The sequence below is a fragment of the Lonchura striata genome, chromosome 3 (assembly GCF_046129695.1).
Source record: "Lonchura striata isolate bLonStr1 chromosome 3, bLonStr1.mat, whole genome shotgun sequence".
NCBI lineage: Eukaryota > Metazoa > Chordata > Aves > Passeriformes > Estrildidae > Lonchura > Lonchura striata.
In genome coordinates, this window is record NC_134605.1 from 71,217,365 (window position 1) to 71,241,255 (window position 23,891).

Genomic DNA, 23,891 nt, shown 5'->3' on the forward strand with positions numbered 1-23,891 from the left:
GAGATGTCTAGCATATTTAAGACCTACAATTTATAGAATAAATACTGGAATGTGGATTCATTTTCTCATATGTAGGATGTTTTTATGTTCTGACTAAGAGTAAGAATGGAATAGAGGCTTTTTCTTTCTATAGACAAAGGCATCACAAAATCTAGTGCCAAAAGTGGAATTTAAATAAAGTTAGCCTGCAAAAAGGTGAAATTATGTAGAAAGTAAGCAACATAAAGCCATGTGACAGCATGGCTTGGAGTCTTCAAAAAGAGATTAGATACTTCTCTTAATATCTTATTTTTAATTTTGCCTCTGACACATGCACAAGGCACATTGTCTAAAAGCGTAAAGACAGTAGTATGTGTACATGAGGTGGTTGTAAACAGCCCCATCTGTTTGTCTCTGCATCTCCAGACAGAAATAAGTGTGTGAGAGAGAATAATTTCCTGGAAATGTTCTTGCAGAGAATGCATTTTTGCTGCTTCACTCATACTTATTAAGGGACTTCCTCAGGATACCTTTAGGGTAGAGTGAGTTGGATAAGAAAAAGAAAACTGCATTCTCTTTAGGAAGGAGCTTGGTACAATTGTAATGCTGCCATCAAACCCAGAAGGATAATAATGAAACACAAATACCCATATAATTAAAAAGGGTATAGACAAGGTTGCTGTAGATTAGAAATAATGTATTTTTCTAGTAAATCAAATTTTATAAAATAAATGTCTGGAAAAATAAAGTCTCATTTTACACTTAAATCAATTACATGCTAAACTAAGGTAAAGTAGAACAGTAATACAAATAATTTCAAGGAGAAAGCATGCTGTTGCTATGCCCTTGGAAACCTTCACTTTGTAAACCACGGGCAGAGATTCACTGCTAGGCTGTAATGTGGTGGAAGTCAGTATCAGTGTTTCTGGTTTTCTCCTTACTCAGCTTCTGCTCAGTTCCAGCTCTAGGGAAAAGTGACCCATATAGATACACTGGGATTAGTGCTTATAAAGAGCACTCTTGGCTCACCAGTCATCCAGTTTTGCTTTATACCAACAAATGATCTCAGTATGGCAACCTCTTGGAAATTAGTTTTTGATGTCTTTCATTCAGATCCATAGAAAAATCTCAGCTGAGCTGTGAAAAAGGCAGTTTGTCAAGGACAGGGCTGTGACTGCCTGGTCAAGTTTGTGGTAACTGACCCTGTGCTGCACAGGTCAGATGAACTCGTCTTTGTTTCCATTTGTGTGGTCCCACTTAGAGCCTTGAAAGTGCTGCTTGGAGGAGGGAAAGGGAATGGAAGGATATCAAAGCAAGGTATGAAAGGCTGTCAACCTAAATGAATACATAGCCATTTCAAAACATAGCCAACGTTGCAGGGAATTGTGGAAAAAATTAAGAATGCAAGAAATATACTGAAAGTAGGCAAACCCTGATTATTATAGGAGAATGACCAAAGCTGCAGAATCTATTTAATCATTTTAATTTCCGTGAGAATTACTAAGTAATAAAGGATAATGTTGCTGACTGTCCTAATCCATGTCCTTAATGAAAGGCAGGTCTTCTGCCAAGGTTCTTTCTTTGTTCTCATATACCTGAAGAAATACCTGCTAATACTAGCAATCTTCCAGCTTTGCTGTGTAGCATATATGAAACTGTATTGAGTTGTTCTTCAGCAGTCTTTGAATATAACAGGGTCAAGATCTGAACTGAAATGTAAGCAGTCTTGTGTATATGAAACCTGAATTAATGGCAATTGGAAAATTGCCACAGTGCCTCTTTTTGGTCTTTCAAATCCAATCTACAGTATTTGGCATATGTTGTAAAGTGCAAGGGTAGAGCAGTGATAAAGTTTACTACACTAAGAAAATTTGTAGTAGAACTGCTGCTTTTTTTGTACCTACGATTAAGATCTTACACTTTGACAGCCCAAACTAAGAACAAATTAGCCAACTTGTACTGAAGGGAGAGCTGTTTCAACACATGTGACTTTTGCACCAGGGTGGGAGCATATTTGTAAGTTATTGGCTCCATGTGACACCCTGCAAGTGCAGTCTAATTTATTGTGCTGTAGCTTGTACTTCTGCCCTTATCTTGAGGGACTCTGTGACCTTCATGAAAAAGTCAAACTGTTTTAAATGGTTGCCACACATCAAAATTTTTTCCTGGCTGCTTTTGTTAAATAATATGTTAAGTTGCTTTCATTACTCTTTCTCTGCCAAGCACTTTTTGAAATTTGGCTTCTCTTCCCCGCATACTTCCATCTATCACAATGACAGACTTTTTCAGGAAATATCCTGGGATGGGCTTTACAGAAGGAAAAAAACACTTTAACAGGAACTTAAAAGCAGCACTTGCCCTAAGATGTTTACTGTGTTAATAACTCAATTGTTGCTTTAAATAAAAGCATTTTATTTAAATACTAGTATTTTATCTCTGTAAAGTTGCCAACTATGTTCTTATATGACTCTCCATGTTATCACCTCACAGTGATACTTAATCATGGATAAACAGTCTTCTGGTGTGGCTCACAGCACACCTACTTTAAGGTTGATGTGTAGGCTTTTAAGTGTTAAAATTGCAACAATAAAAATGTTGATTGGCTCCTTTTACCATTCTTTGCATACCCTCCAGTACTTAAAATACTTTGCAATGAACCAAAAATAGATGTTGCTATTGACAGATGCACTTTGGATTAGTTCTTGCAAAAGGTGAAATTCATAACACAGCTTGGTTTTACAACTTAGTTTGATTAGAAAAGCAGCTGCTGTTTAAATATTGCAGCACAAATGCAAGAAGTACAGGTCTTAAAAAAGATCTTTCTCTTCGGGTTGGGAGGAATTTCCACCTTTCTTTTACATAAATTATTTTTGCAGGTGAAGTAATTTTCATGAGAATCTTTCACTCCCATCACTAAGTCCTTGCAGTACTGATTTCAAATTATGAGGCATTGATGAGGAAAATTTTTCTACAGTCATTCTCATTCCAAGTGGAACTTTACACCATACAGTTTGGCACAGTGATTAATCTCTGCTTCAGGAAAATACAACACTAAGAGAAGATGAGTCAGGCTTGAAATTGATTGGCAGAGAAACTTGTGCCCAGCACCTGCCCATGCTATTCCTGGATCTTGCTGTTGCTGGTGGTATCATTCCATGAGCATTATATTCCCTCATTAATATAAAAATAGCAGAGGAAAGCAGTGTCCTCGGAATACTGTAGTAAGCTCAACCTGCTAAGCAATGTAAGAGCTGATATTATAATTATCTCTGATTTTCCAGTGTAGTTACAGAGATGATCTTAACATAGTTTTCTTCCCCTTACCCACATGCGTATCATAGAATCAAAGAATGGTTTGAGTTGGAAGGGATTTCAAAGACCATCTAGTTTCAACCCCACTGCCATGGGGCAGAGACATCTTCCACTAGATGGAAGATTGCTCAGACCAGGTTGCTCAAAGTCTCATCCTGTGGGAGGTGCCCCTGGAGAAAGCAGTTTGGGGATGCCCTGGGAAACTGCATTTGTCTAAGATAGGGCATTTTTCCCAGAGCTCACTGCTCCCTCATGCAAATGAGTGTATGTCCATAATTTGTTGTAGTCTCCCCAGTTTTAGAAAGTTCCTTATACTTGGTTCCCCCATTGTTTCCCTCCAAAAACCATTCCTTCCCTTCTCCCTCATTGGTCCTGTGCATGTCACCCCACCCCTGCTCCTCCCCTGAACCTTTCCCTCACTGGACTGTTTGTACCCTGACCATGCCTATCCTGCCCCAGTTATATACCTGGCCCCTCCTTCCCCAGTTGTTCTCAAAGCCTTCCCCTTCACGTGAAGTTGTCTCCCTTCTCCTGTTCCTGCTCCTCAGTCCTCAGCCTCTCCTTCAATAAACCCACATGGATCTTAACAGCTCAAGAGTCCTCTCATCTTTGGTGGAGTTCCATTACTCTATCTGGGCACCTGTCAACTAGCCAGCAGCAGGTCACCCTGCTGGACTTGGTCCAGGGCAATTCGCACATCCCTCTGGGCCTTGAACACTTCCAAGGACCATGCATCCACATCTTCTCTGGGCAACCTGTTCCAGTGTCTCACTACCCTCACAGTAAAGAATTAATTCATAATCTCTCATCCAGACCTTCCCTCCTGCTTTTAAAACCAATTTCCTTTTTTTTCTATTGCAATAAGCCCTTGTAAAAAGTTCCTCTCCAGTTCTTTTATAGACCTCTCTTAGATACTGGAAAACCACAATTAGGCTGCCCCAGAGCCTTTTCCAGGCTGAACAACCCCAACTTTCTCAGCCTGTCTTCATAGGAGGGGTGCTCCAGCCATCTGATCGTCTTCATGTGTCACCTCTGGGCCTGCTGTGACATGCCAGTGTCCTGCATATGTTGGGCACCCCAGAGCTGTATGCAGTGCTCCAGGTGGGGCCTCACCAGAGTGGTGACCTGCTGGCCGTGGTTCTTTGGATGCAGCCCTGGTCACAGTTGGCTTTCTGAGTTGTGAGTGCACATTGGCTGGGACACATTGAGTGTCTGGTCAACCAACACCCCCAAATATTTCTCTGCAGGGCTGCTCTCAGTCCACTTCCATCCTGCCTGTATTTGTGTTTGGGATTGTGTCAATCCAAGTGCAGGAGTTTGCACTTAGCCTTGTCGAGCTTCATGAGCTTCACAAAATCCCACCTCTCAAGACTGCCATGATCCCTCTAGTTGACATGCCTTCCCTTCAGCTTGTCCACTGCAGTGCACGGCATAGTTTGGTGTCAGCAGACTTGCTGAGGATACTCTAAATCCCACTGTCCATTTTGCTGATGGTGTTACGCACCAGCAGCCCAAATGCCGACCCCATTGACCAGAGCTCGAGTGTAACTTTCCATATTAGTTGATCATTTTAAGCTGGAGAAAAGTTCAGTAGCTTTGAATCCATCTGCTGAGACAAAGCACTCTCATACCAGAGAACTGAAGGCATGTACTTGCAACTGATTCTGAACAGAGACAAGTAATTTTCCCCTTTTCTACAGAGGAGTATTAATTTTGGCATAATTTTCATCCCTCTCCTGAGAATCCATCACAATCAAAAGGGTTGATTTGTGAAGAGTCAAACTTTCTTTTTCTCACGGTATTTGGGGTTTGAATCCTGCCTTGATCTCATGCGAAGGGAGGATAGAATTAATGCTTGGGGAAAACAAGTTGCTTATTGTTGTTTGTTTCTATTTTATTCTTTTTATTTCCTTGAGGTTTTGTATTGCAGTAAGGAAGAAAATTAGTTCAAGAAGCATTTGGACAATACTTTCAGTCACATGGTGTGACTCTTGGGGATAGTCCTCTGCAGGACTAGGAGTTGGACTCATTGATGCTTGTGAAGCCCTTTGAACTAAGCCTGTTCTGTGATTCTGTGAAATACATGGGGGAAGAAGGAATGTGACAAACAGCACAGTTTTAGTGCTTGCCACAGTATGGCAGATACCTACTCTCTTGCAGGGGAGAAGTAAGCTTTGAGCCACTTCTTTCAGAGCTCCCAGGAAGGAGGTTGAAGGCTTTGGCTCTGATCTCACCTAGTGCTTTGGCACCAAGGCACCAGTCTTGCTCTGGAGGACATCAACAAAATCACAGCGAAACTGTGACAGCATTGGCAGGTTGCCTGTGGAATATAGTATTTTACACCCGTGGATTGCTACAAACACCACAGTAGTCTGCCATTACCTCTTGTAATTTCAGTGCTTCTCATTGAAGAAACACTGAAACAATGCAAATGTAGTGCTCTAGTTTAAAGGCCTTTGTAGTTCTTGAAAGCAAAGAGATTTTATATTAAATATGTTAAATATTTGCAGCCACAATACACTCCTTTTTAAGGGAGGAAACTGTCAGAATCAAGGACTTTACATCTAGGTAGAGTATCAAGAGATTAATTTCTTATGATGACCTTAAATGCTCTTGAACTTTGAAATCCATATGCTGGAGTAGCAGAATAGCAGTTGGCTCTACATCCATTATAATTTAAGTAACCCCAGCCAATGCAATTCATATACTCCTTAGATATCTGGAGTAGGAACCACATCTCCAAACCATCTTATTCCAAATAAGATGATGAAGTGATAGACTTCACATTGCTTTCCTCACCAATCCAGTTAAAATCCTATTTTAAGGTCTAAATGTGGATTTTCTCTATCCCCTTCTTATATACCACTGGGGATTGATGCATAGTTGAGGAAGTTGGAGCTTTTGTTTAGCAGAATGCAAAACAATGAAAATTATGGTTTGGGATGCAGGGGAATGCAAAACTTCTCTTAGGAAGAATTAGCACACTACTGACCACACAATGTGAGAAATAATACTAATTTTTTTTTTCATACTATGTGTGTTCATTTGTATTATCATAAAGGCTTTGAGATTCAGCAGTTCCAAGCTTTTAATAATAAATTGTTTATTTTCCTGTTGAGTGTGCAGGGAGTTGGAGAGCTTCTTAAAATGGAAACATCTGTAGACCTTTCATGCTCTATACTTTATAAAAATGTTCATTTGTTTCAAGCATACAAGAGAAGTGATTACTTAGTAGTTTAACTAAAGCTCATTTTGAAATACTATTCTTTGCCTTACTCAGTAGAACTTTGGTTTGAACTTGCAGTGGTTTGCTTTCCACTTTTCTACTGAAGGGAGATGTTAGTTGGCTTACAAGCTCTCTGAGAGCATTCCATGGAGAGCATTCCTTAAAACACAAGGCAAAATAGCATGGCCTGAAACAGACCTGTAACCATTAAACTTCATGTAGTGAATTGAATTCCTGTTTGCACCCAGGAGTTTTAAACAAGACCTTAAGGAATTGTAGTGGAGCTTAAAGGATGTCTTAAATGATTGCATTGTTGATTGTAAATAAAAAATAGTTTTGATTTTTGAAGTAAATGAGAAAATACCTTTTGCCATCAAAAATATTTACAGTCATTCACTCAGACAGCTTAAATGAACACATGTTGAAGTCTTCAGGTGCCTCAGTAGGTAGATTCTTTGCTGATACAGAGATATTAAAATGATAATGTTGTAGTAAAAGTACTTGAGGTTTTCTTCTTTCTAAAAAGTCACTGAAGAATTTCTTCCGTTCTGTTTTTCCTCCAACTCTCATATTCACTCCTCTGATTGAACTCACCTCCCCTAATTAAGCATGAACACATTGCTATTTTAATTAACTCTCTTACAGGGTAAGTAAGAATTCTGTTTAATGTTCCTCAGTGGAAATCTACTTCCAACTTTTCTTCTCCCATTTGTATAGGCTTATCAGTGTTATTTCTCAAAGGCAGTGAATATTATTAACTTCATTCTACAGGAACAGAAACATTCAGGATGAAATTTGTCCATGGCTTCACATTGATGAGGTGTTGCTCTGGGGATATGGTTTGTTGTTCTAATGGCAGGGGTTTGCTGATCCTCAGAGTTGAGTTTTCAGATGTGGGTTGAAAACCTAATCAAGATGGTTATTAAAATCTTACACAAATAGTTTGGAGAACTTCAGCGTCAATAAAAAGCCCCCCTCTTGATATGTCTAATAGCAACAAAGGCTGACAGCACACAGTCTTTTGATCATTATATATATAATATACAGTTTGTGTGTATTGTATAGTGCAGATTGAATGGCCAATACCATCATGGTAGAGGGTCAAACACAGAATGGTTCCACAGGAAAATATGCTCTAAAGCCTCTTTATAACTGTTTAATTCTTGCTTAAACCAAGTAGTCATAAAAATGGGAAATCTCAGCATAGTCCTCTACTGAAAGAAAAAAGTGATAACTGCCTCTTTTCTCACTAAGGATAAATGTTAAACTTTGGCATGCCAGCATTGTTCAGAACAAGAATGCTCCTCTGCAGAATATTTCTATCTGTCTGCCCACCCATCATTTTGCCTCACGGAACCTGGTTGATGGGGTGGGGTTTAATTGTGATGATAATGGTGTATTGAGGACAGATTGCTCTAGGACCACAATCATGAGTTTTATTCAGCTGGCAAAAGATCATTAGATGATTGCAGTTGTCAGTCATCACTGGCATAGGCCAGCATTTGAGCCACTGACCTGGCAGGGAGGCACACTGACTGCCTTTACTAGGCCTCCAAGAAAACCAGACTTCTCTGGTTGTATTTTTCAGTACTGTGCTAGCTGTGTCATGTAAGTGCATTTAATAGTCTTGAGGTTTCCTAGGAAGAGGAGTTATTTTAGTAAGCGTTACATACTCAGGTATGTATCTGTCTGTGCCACAGGACAGTGTTTAAATTCAAACAAATTTCTGGAACAGTAGGAATTATAGTAATTTATTTGTTAGTGAAGCTCATATGGCTTGAAAATAAAACATTGGGCATTCTGTTAACAGGTGTTTGCACATCTGTGTTATTCTGTTTTAGAGTCTGTCTTCTTCACTTCTGCTTTTGAAGCTTCTCTTCTTGAAATCACATAAAATCTGTGTAAGAACAATCTCAGTAGCTCATCTTATCTACTGAAGTCCCAGGAGGTATGATACTGTCTTTTCCTGCAAGAAGAGAGAAACCAACTTTCTACTGCCCAACAGGTGCCTGCAGCTGTGAACAGAAAAACCTGTAGCAGAGCTGCTGTAATAAACAAGGGGCAAAAAGACTGGGAAAAAGAAGAAACTACCATGCCTGGATGTGCTTGGATGTTGTGTTGACATGGGCATGACTGAGCTGTCATGGGCACTATGGCAGGTCACTTCTGCCTGTACCAGTTCCTGGCTGGTTTCTGTCTGCTTGTGTTTAGAATTATTCACACTCCCTAGGCAGTCTGTCCCAGGTTCTCACTGAGATTACTGTTAAAAAGCTTTTGCAGGGAATAGGGGGACACCACCTAAAGGTCTTGCCTGAATTCCCTTCTTGAGTTTGAAATGTGTTGCTTTGTGTCCCTCACTGCCACGGAAGGCAATTGATTCTCTTCAGGTTACAGCCAAGTTCTGCATATTTAAAGACTTTCACTGTGTGTCCCTCTTTTATTTTCCTGTAGACTAAAAACAATCAAAACTAAAGAAAAATCTGCACTCTGTTCAGTTTCTCTAGTGGATTCTATTTCCTGACCTCCTATCACTCTGCATTCTCTTCCTGGAATCTGTTTAGATGCTCAGCATATGGTATGCCATTGTTTCAGCTGAACACAGCACTCCAGCTTTGCAAATGTGAATAAAACAGGGGGGGTTACTTCATAACACATTGTGGGTGAGACTTTGGTTTATATGTCCTCATGTAGGATTTGCCTTTCCCCCAACAATTTATCGTTCAAGTTCAGTTTGGCATGTCTACATCTTTAAGATACTTTTCTAAATTACTTTTTAGTGAGTTGTTCACTTTTCTTTATGTGATTGCATCTGTCAGGTTATATAGTATGTTGTATTTCTGGTCTTGCTAGATTGCATTTTACTATTTCAGGTAGTTTTGGCTTCTCTTTGTTACTCCTTTCAAAAAGGACTCCCTTGTCCCCTGTTTTCTGCAGTGGAGATGTTTCCCGTTAGCAATTAAGTTTCACCACAGCTCCATGCTCCCATTTAAATACTTTACAGTGGATGCATCTCTCATTCTGAATAGTGTCCCTGTAGGCAACTGGGGAACTGGAGTGTTTTCAGAATAGCAGTGGCTCTGGCAGAGCTGAGAGGTTTGTGTTTCAGAGTTGCAGGCCTCCAGGCACACACAAATTCATAACTAGTTTATGCCGTTATTTATTAGGCTTGGCATGCAACTGTTACAAAGAGGTTTAAGGAGGTAGGGCAGCTGGCAGAGAATAAATTAGAAGGTTGTTATTCTTTTATTTGCTTGGTTATTGCAGGACTTAAGAGACTTAATCATGGGCCACATTTAACAGTGTGCTGGACAGCATGCAAATGCAGACCATCACAGGGCCCTTACCAACCAAAGCTTGAAGCAGAACAGAGAAATAAATTACATTTGGAAGACTGATAATGATAGCTATGCATTAACTACCTAAAGGAGACAAAACCAAATTAGAACTGCTAAAAAATGCAGATAAACTCTTGATAAATATATATATACACACGTAATCACTGCAGCCCAATAAAATTATACTTGCTGTCTTCATCCAGGGTCAAAACTGTTTGGTGGATTAGGGTTTTTTCTTGTTGTTAATTAATATTTATCATCATCGTGGAAAGCAGATTAACAGAGTTAAGAGTGGAAAACAACTATTTCAGATATTGGTGAGATCTTACATAGACATGTGGAAGATGAAAACCTCTGAAAAATGATTGAGTCTGTGTGGCCACTACTTGGAGCAGAGTGCTATTGAAAAGGGAAAAGGGAAACAAATTATAGTGAGTCTTGTAACCTAAAGTTGCATTCACTGTGAGCATGATTACCTTAGAAAAGGATGCATATTAAACCAGGATGATCACATAATATTTTGAGCAGTTCAGTTTATACTGAGAAAATATTTTTTTGATAAATAGCAGTGAGGAGATTTTGGAGAACTTCTATTCAGTGTTTGATGGCACAATCACACCTCTTAGTAATATGCTGGTGTTGCTGACCACTTTGAAGGGCATAGTCTCCATTTACTCCATTTATAACAAACACTGAGAAAAAATGCACTAGAAACAGTAAGGCAGAGCTTAAAAAGCTTAGTCAATGCATTCTCAAATTGGGTTCACTGCTGAAAAGACAAGCTAAACATAATGTGCTTTGATAAGTATTCAGAGATGCAAAGTTGCAAAATTGTGTAAGTGGAACACATGAGTGGAATTGTTCCACAAACCACTCTTATTTGTCCTCAGTATAAGAACTGAAGTGGTAAAAACTTAAAAATCACAAAATCTTGGTGCATTCTGAAAGAACATTTTTTGGAATGAAAATAAAGGAAGATAGCTCTTTTTCAGTTCCTTTTCATCCAAAACCATTTAAGTCCCTCACTTTGTCTGGGCTTTTGTCTGCTTACGATGCAGCACAAATTCATCAGTGTGCAATTTTATAAATGGTAAGCTAGTTTGCATCTTCATTTAGCAGTTGATGTGATTTTTTCAACACTTCTCAGAGGTACTGATAAAATATTATCTTCCCTCAGATTAATTATTTCTGCTCTGTGCTTGAGTCATCTCACAGGAGATTTATGGGACATGGGGAGCCTCTAAGAACTATTATTATTCACAGTAACTAGTGTTTCAACTGTGTGGATGAATGATAGAAAAGAGATTATTTCTCTAGTTCCAGCTTCTATTCTCACAGACAGGGAAAAATTGCTACATAAATTCTCCCTGACAACTCCCTGAACTGCTTGGTCTTCATCCAATTTGTCAATTATTTTTGAAAGAACCAGTGTACAGAGATCTCTGCTAACAGCTAAAAATAGTCTGGATGCAGAAAAGCTTCAAAGCACAATGCCTGAAATCTCAGAGTTGTATTTTACATCCCTGACTTTTTCTTTCTGCTTACTGGTGTTTTTTTAACTGATAGCTCTCATTCTAGTTGATCTGGTGTCATTAGATATTTGATCTGTTGATTTATTGATAATTGATTATTAGTTGTGGACTATGATACAAATTTATTGACTTTTGCTGTCTTGTTCATGTTTTGCCTAAGAAAGATTGCTGCAAGTTTTCCTTAGTCTTAGGGCTTTAAAAAAAATGTTCCTCTTTTGTAACTTGTTTTTCTCTACCCCGTTCCAAGAGTTTACAAAGGTGCTTCAGCACACTCCTTAGTGTTCCTGATACAAAGTCCATTCAAAGTCTTAATTTTGACATCTTTCTGAAAACTACACCATCAGTTGAAATTTTTGCTGGGTTGCTTTATATTAGACTTGGAATAATTTTTTCCCTAAGCATTGTTACAACAATGAATGAAAACTCATACTTCTCTTTTGTTTCTTGCTACTCACTGAGTTATTTTTCTTCATTGTACAAATGGCTACTACAAATCTGAAAACAGTAGTACTGTCTCCAGAGGAAACTGTTGAAATCAATAGCATCTGAACCTTAGAATGATTTTTTTCTAAGATAGCACCCTAGATATTTTACAGGACTTCAGTTTTACCATGACCATTCTAAAGGGATTTTTTTTCCCCTTCTGCTACCATTTTGGTGGTCTTATAGTCATGTAGGGGCACAAATGAGTAACTTGAATTCAGAAAGTAAATTATATTTAGCTATAATTTGAGTGGGAAAATGTATATGGAACTGCATCACAATACTTTTAATGACCTATTTATTTCAGTAAGTACTTCAGAATAAATATTTACAGGAAAGTGATTTGAAACTGATTTTGAAACATGCACTGTCTGGTGTAGAAGATCTCTCTTTCAAAGCAAAAAACATTTATGAATGTTTTAATATTCCACTAGCCTCATGCAGTTTTTGTAGATTTATAGCACTTCTGATTTTGGGTACCCAACTTGACATCTATAAACATGGTATGATTCTCTAAGGAAGAGAGAGCAGAACCCTCTGAAGTTGCCTTTGAAAGTCATGAACAAAGCTTCTTGGCCTTATTAGCAAATGCATGGATCCTCTTGAGGCTTTGACATAAGCTGACATCTGACATCCCCATTTTCAAGATTGAATTTTTTCTGTGCAAGAATTTTTGGATATTAGCTAATAGGTGAAATTTGAGCACCCTGAACTGTCTAGATGCCCGTACATTAGGGAGAAAATCCAACAGTAGTTGTGTCATTTTCCTGAAGTTTGTAAACACTCAGCAGTGAGGCTATGTTGAGATGACCAAGAAAGTGTGAAGCAAGATGGAGTCAAAACCAGGAAAGGTGAATTAGCTAGTTACTAGTGAATGTTAATTAGTTAGCTAATTGCTAGCTAGTTTGAGTGAATGTATCTCATCTCTCAGCGTGTCAGATTAGGTGTGTGCATCTACCACATCATAAAACCATAAATAAGAATAGTTATTTTGAAGTAGCTTGCAAAAAGAAAGTTCTTCCTCTTGCTTACCCCATGCTAAGTTGTCTCTATATTTTTGCTCTTAGAGTATTTCTCATTACAATTTGAACTGATTTCCAGCATGGTAAAAATGAGTAGTGTTTATTTTTTAATGCCTACACACTACTGCAGTGAGTTGTCTCTTGTCAGAGCAGTTTACTCAGTGAAGTAAAGCTTGATTTAATGAAAGAAAATAGACTAGCCAGCAGCTGTTATTTGTGATTTTATCCATGATGGTGTGCTACTTCCATCAAGCCATCCCTGTGCTTGTCTCATGCTATACTACTTCACAGTAGTACATTTCCTTAATGCATAAACATAGAGGTAATTCAGAAAATAGACTGTAACTTACAAAGGCCCCTGGGACATTTTTCTGTTTAACATGACACAGTGTATATTTAAATGAAAAGGTAAATTTATCTGTCTCCTATCTGTCTTGTCTCTACACTGTACACTAAATCATCTTCAAGGCAAATTGATGAAAGAAAAGGAATAACTGTACTTGGCAGATTCTAATTATTTTGCTGCAGGAAGCTCTGAGATTGCACTGAAAGGGGCAAAGGATAAAGAGAAGAGGCAAAAAGCCTCTCTGGTTGCAGAAGTAGAGGGTGTGTGGGAGTCTCACTGGATCCCATTTACCACCAAGGCTTTATGCAAGGGGGATGATACCTTTTAACTTACCTAGAAAAGAGTGATTTAAAAGCAGTTTCTGCCATGCCAGTCTTGCAGGATTTCTCATCTTTCATCTGTATTTTTTTCTTGTCTTCCCCTACGTCCTCCCACCACCCTGTGAGATACCTCCCTGTAGTTAGGCAGCTGAACCTAGTAACAAGGAGACATTTCCTCTAAAAGACCATCTCCTGGCACTTTGCCTCTGTCAGCATGAGTTTGCTTTTTGTGCCGGTGGGTGGGTGGGTAGTGAAACAATTTCTTGTGAGCAGTTTCTTTATTATTTTCATAGTGCTTTTGCAAATGTCTGTGGTGGGTGTCCTTTCTCGGTTTTACCTGCATGAATTTTTGCTGTGCTGAGTTACTTTGGCCCCTCTCCAGCTCAGTGTTAAGCTAGCTTTGCAACCCACACAGAATTGCTTTGAAGCTAATTTAAGAGGCTTAAAGAAGATTGATGAGGATTCCCCTCTGAAGAAAGGAAACTTCAGATCCTGTGGATTTGCTCTGTAGTGGTAACAGTTCTCCTGACTTCTGATTCATGACTATTTTTCCTGACTTCTGATTCATGTTCTATGTAAGAATTCAAAAACCAGTATTTAGTAAGAGCTGCTCTTATGTGTAGCCATTGGCTGGCTGCTAGAGCTGCCTATGGGGCCACTGCAGATCTTACACTTGGGTCCAAGCCACTGCTGCAATGAATGGGGAGCTTTGCTTGTGATGTACTATAGTCTTTAACTCCAGACTAGTGTCTGTTTTGTAAGGTCAGAGGTGATGAGGAAAGGAATGGACCGATGATGTGGAAGGTAGCACATGATTCTGTTTGAATCAGTGAGTTTTTTTGCGCTGGCATCTCGAGAGAGGATGCCAGCACTGTGTGCTCAGACTTGTTTGTGTGAGGGCAGGGTCTTTGTGACTTGCCTTCCTGAAGCACCGAGTGTTAGGACTTGTCAGTGGAAGATGTTGCTATGTGGCATTGTTCTGGCACTGTTATCTCTGTACCTAAATATAGGTTTGAAAACTTTGATGCCACCATCTGTGAAAGAAGACTTTCTCTAGGGACTATTCCTTTAAGTCACCTTTCAGAGATACTGGTGTGGGATTTTTAAAACAGTAACTATTTAACAAAGCATTTGTGACATTTGGCAAAATGTGGGCAATGTTATGGGATTTACAATGAATTCCTTATACTTTTCTTCCCCAAATCTCAAAAGGCAAATGTTGGTGTAAGTGTGATGAGAAATCTTCACAGGGGGAATACTTTATGTGAAACTGTGTGTTTGAAATCCAGTTCCAAGTGGTCATTCCCTGTAACCCCTGTGCCAGGGGTTGCTGGGACTGAGCAGTGTTTTGCCTCCCCAGTGCTGTCTGTATCTTTGTGGTGGCTGCAGCAGTGTGAGGGCAGCTGCTCTTACCTAGAAGCAGAAAAAAATTGCTAAATCCCACAAAACTGCTAAATCCTTTGTTTGTTCCAAATGAAAAGGGAATATCTCAGAAAAACTATATAGGAGACATTGTAAAAAACTATTTTGAAGGCATTATTGTGATGTTAATAAACCTAAATTATTGATCATTATTTTTAATAAGGAGCATTCCAGCTTGGTTTATATGCCGTTTTAGTTGCTCTTTGTAAAATTTTTTGGCATTTCACACAATGGTTGTCAGTCTAATGACAAGTGTGATTCTTACCTGGTTTTGATCAGGCACACATAGACATGGAAACAATTGCTACTTCTGGTATGTAACACCTTATCTTGAAAGAGAATTTGGGAGAGATATTATTAGAATAACTACTAGCTTCCTAAGAATAATTATCCTACTGTGACTTAGGGGGTGTTTTCAAGTCTCAGAAATTAAAGTTGCTTCTTATGTATACAATTCATGTTTTATCTACAGGACATAACTCTTTCTTGACAAGACAAACTAATCACTTTTTAACTGGTTGTTAGTGCTTTGCCATTAATGAGCAAGTCAGGCAAATGATAAAAGATTTATGACCATTCAGATATTGTTCACAGTTCAAAAAATATATGCTTTAGATCCATATGGACAAGATTATTTTGGATTTGTGTTTTACAGCAGCATTTCAAAACTTGTGTTGAAGCTTACTCTAGAAGGTTCATTTTAAATGAGTAAATGTTTGGCGTTGTTTTTTGTGTAGAAAGATTTCAGGTTTTGTAAAACCAAGATGATTTCAGGTGCACTTTTCTTATTTTCTTACCCAAACAATTATAATGACATACATGTTTTAATCTCTCCATTATATAAATAGATAAAATACTTCTGAAAGGGAGAAAAAGTAAAACTAAATACTCAGAAGTTGCTGAAGTTTTTAATTTTTAAAAATTGAAGTTTCTCTTCAATGTCAGTAATTTTAGGTATTTTTAGCTACATGGCACAATGTCAGTATGCAGACAGATTAGTTTTATTTATTTATTGAGATGATTGTGTCACTTTCTTTAAGGTACTGATTTACAAGTGAAGTGCAAATTGATGATTGCCAAAATTATTTTTAGTTCTGTGTGTAAGTATCAATGTCTGGCTATGTTATCTTTGTAGATAAATTAAAGAAAAACTTCTGCAGCCTCTGTTTTTCAGACCTTTTGGTTTTCTAAAATACTTCGTTTTGCCTCCTGGTAGCTTGAGATGGAGAGGATTCTTCTTGTCATTGCAGAGGTGGATAAATATAGAGCCTTTCTGAATTTAGGTTTGTGTCCACAATGCCAGCTGATAGTTCCCCTCTTCCTAAGTGAAGATTCACCTAATATAAATACTTGCACATTTAAAGCAGATGATAATTAGGAGGACAAAGACCTCCCCAGGAATGAATGTACTGAACTTTTTTATCTTGTTTAAGCCCTAAGTAAATTTACAAGCCAGACCACAGAGCTATTAACTGTATTTGCTTGTAAAACTTACTCTGTAAACTCTCTTTGACTAAACATCCATTGACTTTTTCTGGTGAAAATGGACTGTAAATTGCTATAAATGGAGTTAAGTTTCAAATGCTAAGTTTAAAAATCAAAAGAAAGTAATGCACCACTCTATAAATACATATGTATGCACTACAGAAGAATGATTAAGATTGGGCTCTGTTTCACTTATATAGCTTAATTTTCATGTAATTTGTAGCAGTGAGTAGCTGTGCTTTCTTCTAGCACAATAAGTAGACTAGAGGCTATAAATGTATACTTCAGGCTCTGCTATCAGAATTGCAGGTGATTCTGACAATGTGACCCCACTGCCATGTGACACAGGGACATTAATGTGAGACTAAAAGTTAGGACTATTCCAGGGCTGTTCTACTGCTCCAGTACTATAGTCCTAGAATAGCACCAAGGGTTTTACGCAGCAGGAGCGCCCTGTTAATCACACAGCATTGCTCTAACATTCCTAAAGGCTGAAGATACTTATTTTTAGCATGTCTCGCCTTGAATGGTGAGTTTCAGCATTCATAATAATATTTGTGAAGTCGTTTTTTCCATCCTTTTCCCTTCAAATTCATTCTCTTAAGTTACCCTCTTCTTTTATATGCTGACTTTAGTGACTTAAGACCTTATTGGAAAATATATGAACAATGAGTAATATAATGTGACTGTCACAAGTGGATCTCTCCTATCTGTGATAAAGCAGAAAAAGGTAGTACCCTTTTATGAGCATTTACCACTGTAAAAGCTGACAGCTTCTAAAGTTAAGCATGAAACACCATCTTGGGAAATCCTTTTTAGCACTTGCCCTTTGCAGTTTACCTTAATCTTTGAGATAGAAGCATATCCCTTTATTGGTGACATGAATAAACCATTGGACTTTCTTCAGAGATAACAGCTAATTTAAAGGTGAGATTGAATCAGTTGTTGAAAATAGTCTATTTGGAGAAGCTTAAATGGCTTCACATATCTTAGTGTCTCACTGAATTGATTTCTGCCCCATCTCTCATGTGTTCTTGGAGGGAGAGATAATAATCATTTTTAGCAGAAATAGGACTGAAACCGCTTAAATTGCAAATTTAAGCAATGACATGCATCTTGACATGCATCTTTTTTTTCTGTTGAGATTTCATTTAACAGTGTTTTATCTTAACTGATGACAATAAAAGCCCTACAGAAGTCAGTTTTTAGGGAGTTGTTATATAGAAGATAAAGTCCCCATTTAGAAACCAGCAGTAAAATTAGTGGCATACTTTAATCATCAGGAAAGGACTGGCCAACAGCAGTAAGTTTCTAGAAATATGTAAAGGTCAGGTGCTTGCTTCCTGAGAATTTCCAGCAACAGCTGGAGTTGACAGATGATGTTTTAGGGAAGAGTCTCTGGAACTCCTCATCATCAGCCTCAGCAGTTCTCCTGCTCATCAGTTATTTTATTTGTTTATAGTGTTCAACTATTTAAAGTGAAAATCCATTATACTCTACTGTTCTGAGAAGTACTTTGTCAGTTAAGATACAGTTATGGCGATTGGAATCTGTGTAGAAATACCCGTAGGCTTTTGGTTTTGGGTTTTTTTTTTTTTTCATCTACTGTGGGCACTGTGAAATACTAAATTTTTATCTGTAATATGTCTAGATGTTTTGTTAAAGCTTTTGGAGGTGGATGTGATTTCATTTGAAATTTCTCACATTTCCTTAGCCATGATTAAACTAAAATTAAATGTGATTACTTTGTTTTCATCTATGTGGATTTCACATATTTCACATTACAGGCAATGTGCGGAATAAATGTTTTGCATAGGTTCATATTACTGATGAGGTTCATGTAAAAATAGAACCTGTTGATCATGTGCTTTACAAATCATGGTATGTCTATTTCCTTTAAAAGCTGAGATTGTAAACATGCAACTAAATTATAAGAATGTGTCATTCTTCATTTACTACATTTTTGTTCTCATTAAAGTCAAAGCTGTGACAATGTTAAAGCAAGGCAGTGAAAAGGAATCAGCCAGAATTTTAGGAAAAGCCATAAACTGCATTCACAGCCACATGTTTTTCTTGACTAGCAAAATATGACACAGTGGATCCCAAATTAGACTATGCAGGCAGAGACTTGCATCAAAACAAGATGATGTGGGAACTGTGTTAAGCAATTACAGTCTAGTTTGTGTACATGGAGTTCAGCTTTTAACTTCACACAGTGCTGTGGCAGCAACAGAAAGATGCATGAAAGCATGTGCTATGTGGATACTTGGTGTTTTGGGAGCTGATTTCCTTTCAGGAAGAAAGCCAGTGGGCAGTTCAGTTGTCTTACTTGATGGACTGGGGATTCTGCAAGGTTGGGTCTCCTTGTTCTAGTTGCCTAGTAATGTCTGAAAATGCACCAAAGTGCTACAAAACTTTCTGTCATGGCTTGTGTTACCACCCTGGCAAGGTTGAAGTGTCCCTGAGACAACCTGAAAGACTGGGCAATGCTAAGTCCACTTTTACTGGATACCAGCTTGCCTCAGTGAATTCATCTGTGCAGGAAATCTGGTTTTAGTTCTGTTTGTTCTCTGTACCAGCTCCTTTCACATGTGATGGACCACGCATCCCTTGTGTTTTGACAGTCTTCCCTTGCAGAGAACTGTATTCTTTTTTTTTAACATTTTCTTAAACCCTCTTATGTGTAGAATTGATGGATAAGATACCTAAAGGTGATACCATCATACCCTTTGTATTTTCTCATTCTGATATATTTTCCAGAGCTGCTAAGCAACCAAGCAGGTGGTGCCCATTCCTGAACCTGACCTGGGCAATTGGTGCAAGTTGCTCAGCGGGTTTTACCCATCAGACCCCATAGAAATGGTCACCTCTGATTCTTGTTAACAGCACTTGTGGCGAGTTACAACACTGAGTACATTTTGTATTTCTTTTTCTCTTGTCTTAGGTTTTCTACCCTAGCAAAGATGGCACTAAAATCCCAATGTTTATTATTCACAAGAAAGGAATTAAATTAGATGGTTCTCATCCTGCCTTCTTGTATGGATATGGAGGCTTCAACATATCAATTACACCAAGCTACAGGTAAGCAGGGTGATTCACAACTTCTTCTGAAGTATCTGATATTACCAGCTGTCACAGACTGTGGGCAGGGTGGACCATGAATCTGACAGGATGCATTTCAGGTTCCTAAGAAGCAAGATGGGTGACATAAGGGCTGTCCAGGCATCATTTGTCTGCCTTGTTAGTTCTGAATTTGAGGCTCACATGTTGGAGCAGAGAAGTGCCCTGCGCTCCTGATGTTTACAACAGTCACCTTGCCCTTAGGATTACACCTTAACCTCTTCTTGCTCTGTCACTGAGTTCAACAGCAAAACATGGAGAAATATATTAAAGGAAATATTTGAGCCCATTGTTGAACTATTAGCATAGGAAGTTTTCTTTTTTCCAAGTTAAACAATTGCCCATATCTAAATATTATAGAAAATCAAATGTTAGACTAAATTTATGTAAATAATTTAAATTTGGCTGCATTTTCGTATAATACTTTTGAGATTACATCAGAAACAAAATCTTTCTGTGTTCCATATGATCAGGAAGGAGGATTGTGTCTTGAGACACAAATGATACAAATGCAAAGCAACACATTGTGAACTAAAAATGCTGTGTTCAGAACAGGCTTTGTAGCTCTCAAAAGCCGTAAGCTTTATTGCATAGATGATCTCTTTAAAGAAAAGCCTTATTTCTTAAGCAAGGCAATTTGAATAGACTTGCCAAGAAGCAGTGCTTGAATACTTAAGAAATGCTCCTAGGTGAGGCAGAGGAAAGCAGAAATGGAAAGGGCTGAATAGAGAACAGTTTTTCAGGAAGCAAAAAAGTAGCTCACCAGAGAAAAATAATCTATTATGAAACAATCCTATTAAATTTATGATTGTTACCTACCAGTCTTGCTTTAGAGTTGCACATTTCAAGAAATCCTTTATAGTGCTTGCCCTTCTTGTTTGCTGTGATTGTATTTCTGAATAGCATTTACTGTTTCTTGTCCTTTTTAGCAAATATCTTGTCTAACAATGGACCTCCCATCTTGAGCTCTGTGATTATTTGTAAGCTTTTTATCTGCCTCATAAAGCTACACTTCTCATTTTCTGTGGTTCTTGAGACATAATTATATGACTAGCATAGCTTTAAAATTCTTTTTGACTTAGGTTCAACCACTGATTTATTACAGTTTATGGTAGATGCTGAAAACTGTGATAAAACTTACCATGTTTTCATTTTTAAAGAATGTAAAATAAATATTACCTATCTATTGATTTAAGGTAAAATTCCACATACTGCAGAGCTGTTTGCTGGCAGAAGGAAAAGGTACTTCATAGTCCCTGCTTCCACCGCCCATCCATTGGCCCTGGTGCTTGCTGGAGCCTTTGCTAAGCTGATTTACCTCACAAGAATGACAGAAAACTATCCCAGCAAAACAGAGTGGGTGGTTTTCTGCCATTTTGGCAAGCTAAAAATTGATTCTCGTAGGAGTCCAGCAAACAGCAGCAAAAGGGTGTAGCTGACATTTAGAAGAGAGGAAGATGGGAATTAGAAGCAGTGACCTATATTTTCCTGAACCCTATGAAACCTTCATTATACAGTTCATAAATTAAGAATATGAATCTGTAACAGTCCCTTAAAAGTGCACAGAGAACTATCAGTGACCTCCAGATCAAAATATATTATCCCACTGACAATGTAAATAAAACATAATTGGCTGCACCTCCCTCCTTACTCTCCCTGTAATATCAAGATATGATTTCTCAGTTTTCTCTTTCTAAAAGAAAAAAAAAAAAAAAAAAAGAAAAGCCAAAGCCTTCAAATACATGTTTATGGCTAATAACTTGAGAATTGAGTATTTGGTGAGGGAATGTGTTCCAAAAGTCGGCAGGCAAAATCAGGGAAAGGAAATTGTAAGAGGGAATTTATGTCAGAAAGGCAGGATTTCCAGTTCACCCTTTACTTGGCAGATTCCACTAATGTTTTATTCCATCCCTGTTACAATATACTCCAGTATATTGTATTCCACGAGGAGTACTCCACAAGGAGTTCCCAAGTGCTGTTCCATCCACAGCCCAACATCAAGATTTGGTGGGGCTTTGTTTTGTTTTGTTTTGCTTGTTTGTTTGTTTGTTGGGTTTGGGGTTTTGGGGTTTTTTTATGACCACAGACATGAGTGCTAGAAAGCAGCCACAGGATGGCCAAGGCTGAGGTTTGCCACATCATTCACCCAATTCTGAGCTGAGATGTAGCATTCCTGGCTAAATACTCCTAGGCATTTTTACTTAAACTTATAACTCTTAAAACTTTCCACAAAGTATTCTAGCTTCTCCTTTCCAGTGGTTAAATTATGTCCTGTATGTCCTCCACCCTATACAGTATTTTATTACTGGTATTTTACGCCCATTAGCATAAGCCAGCTTCTGATCTGAGGAACTTACTTCTGCTTAATTCACAAATGGTGTTCCTTTTCACATCAAAAATGAAAAAAAAAATCTTTTTCACTGAAAGCAATAGAAACAAACCAACAGATTACAGGATCCAGAAATAACTGCAAGAATGGTAGGCCAAAGTCATTAGGTCAGTTACAGTAGTGGTTTATTTTTGAATGTAAGTATGCATCTTTCAGATGCTTCTCTGGACTGGGGAACTTCATTTGGTGGCATTTTGAGATGGTGCTTGCTAGAGCACTGTCATTAATTATACTGCCCACATAGCAAGTGCAAGCGAAGGCTGATGGAGCTGATACCAGTCAGAGCTGCTGGGTAAATGCCATCACAAACCCACCACTAATGCCTCAGATTTGGCTAACTACACTGTAGGAACCAACATGTTTCCCTGCACTGTTCTGTGTGTGCCTGCGTGGGTACAGGAGGAGCAATTTCTAAGTCATCCTGGAATACAGCTGGTTGTGCAGCAGTCTGTGAAATTGCATATCAGTGCCATGTTGTTCCCAGCCTTTAAGCACAGAGGTGGTGCAGGGAAGAGAGATTGTGAGCCTGGAGAAAGGTCAGACAACAAAGCAGCCCTCAGTGCAGAGTAGAGGATTATGCCTTTTGCTTATTCTGTTACTCCTCTCTTCAACTCCACAAAAGCTTAAAAAGCAACCAAGTCCTGTGGCTCAGGACTTCTTCCCCATCACCTGTGCACTAGCCTGCATTTTTCTGTCAACTCTAATACCTCACAACAGATCAGTAATTCTGGGGAAATGTTCTTGATATGTGAAGCACAGCTCCTCACATGATTCTCTGCTGTAAAAAACAACATCTGATTTATTATTTTTTTGTTTTTTGCTCCTTAAGAGTGATTAGAGTGTCTGGAAGGAGCTCTCCATAGCAGGAACTATCTTCTGATCCTTCCACTGACTCCATCTTGATCCTGTTGCCCTTTACTTTACCCTGCTTCCAGGAGAGAAGGAAGAACAGGGACAGTGAGCAAAAGCCTACAGAGACTGTTGGAAGGAGCAGGGAGCCAGACTTTGTTTTGCAGAATGAGACATTTCATAGACGTGCAGGTTGACTGGGCAGTTTGCTGTGACTCAGACACCGAGCTGACTTGAAATCAAATCTGGAAGCAAGAATCTACCTGGAAAAACACTGGAGGCAGTAATAGGGTTGTGTGTAAAACTTGAGCTTTGTGCTGTCTGATTACTTGGAATTTTCACTTTTAAAAAAAGTAATGAGTTTGGATTCTATAATTGTAATACCTGATTCCTTAAACTTAAAAGTAAAGGTCAAGAGAAAAGCTTTGAGAAAGTTTGTTACAAATATTCAAAATATTGGTCAAGTTAGGGTCCTGACTCACCATGATCCTTCAGACAGGAACAGTTTCTTTTAATAGATGGAAGAGGATGGATTCTGTTGTGGAATATCTTATTTTTTAAAGTATTCTCAGTCAGTATGTTTGGGAAGCAAACTTTTATCTTGCCTGTAATTGTTACTTGGTACTTCTGACTATTAGGGAATCAAATAACTTTGGATCAAGAGGTCCAAAGTTTGAGGCAGACAAGGAAAAGAAGTGCAGAATATTTTGGGAGGGTTTGTACTCTACATACCAAAAATTAAGAAGCCAGTCTCATAAGGCAACCTTCTCTTACGTTACTCCACATTAGCTGTGTAGCAACCTTAAGAGTCCTGGAGCTTGACAGAGTAATACTCTCTGACCTTTGCACAATGTGCTTTTAGAGTAGCAATCTTGCATTTGATCAGCATGTCACAGCAGTGTAAGGAAAATGTAATTCACAGTGATGGTCTTAAGAATTCATTTTACAGAAGCTGAGATAATTCATGGCTCCTGAGCCATCTGATGGGCCAGATAACCAGCCTAGGTAGAAGGTTTTCCTTTGATGGTTATGAAAATACAGAAATCTCTTACCAGTTATCCTTGTGCTTTT

At 38.4% G+C, this 23,891-nt stretch overlaps 1 protein-coding gene across 1 annotated transcript in view; it reads left to right on the forward strand.

The window, feature by feature from the left end:
- The window catches only part of PREP (prolyl endopeptidase), an 83,300-nt gene that overhangs the window by 48,228 nt on the left and 11,181 nt on the right, over positions 1-23,891 (forward strand). Inside the window, exon 11 of the mRNA XM_021553809.3 lies at positions 19,407-19,543. Within this exon, the coding sequence (XP_021409484.2) occupies positions 19,407-19,543 (137 nt within the window). The remainder of the gene's footprint in view (positions 1-19,406; positions 19,544-23,891) is intronic.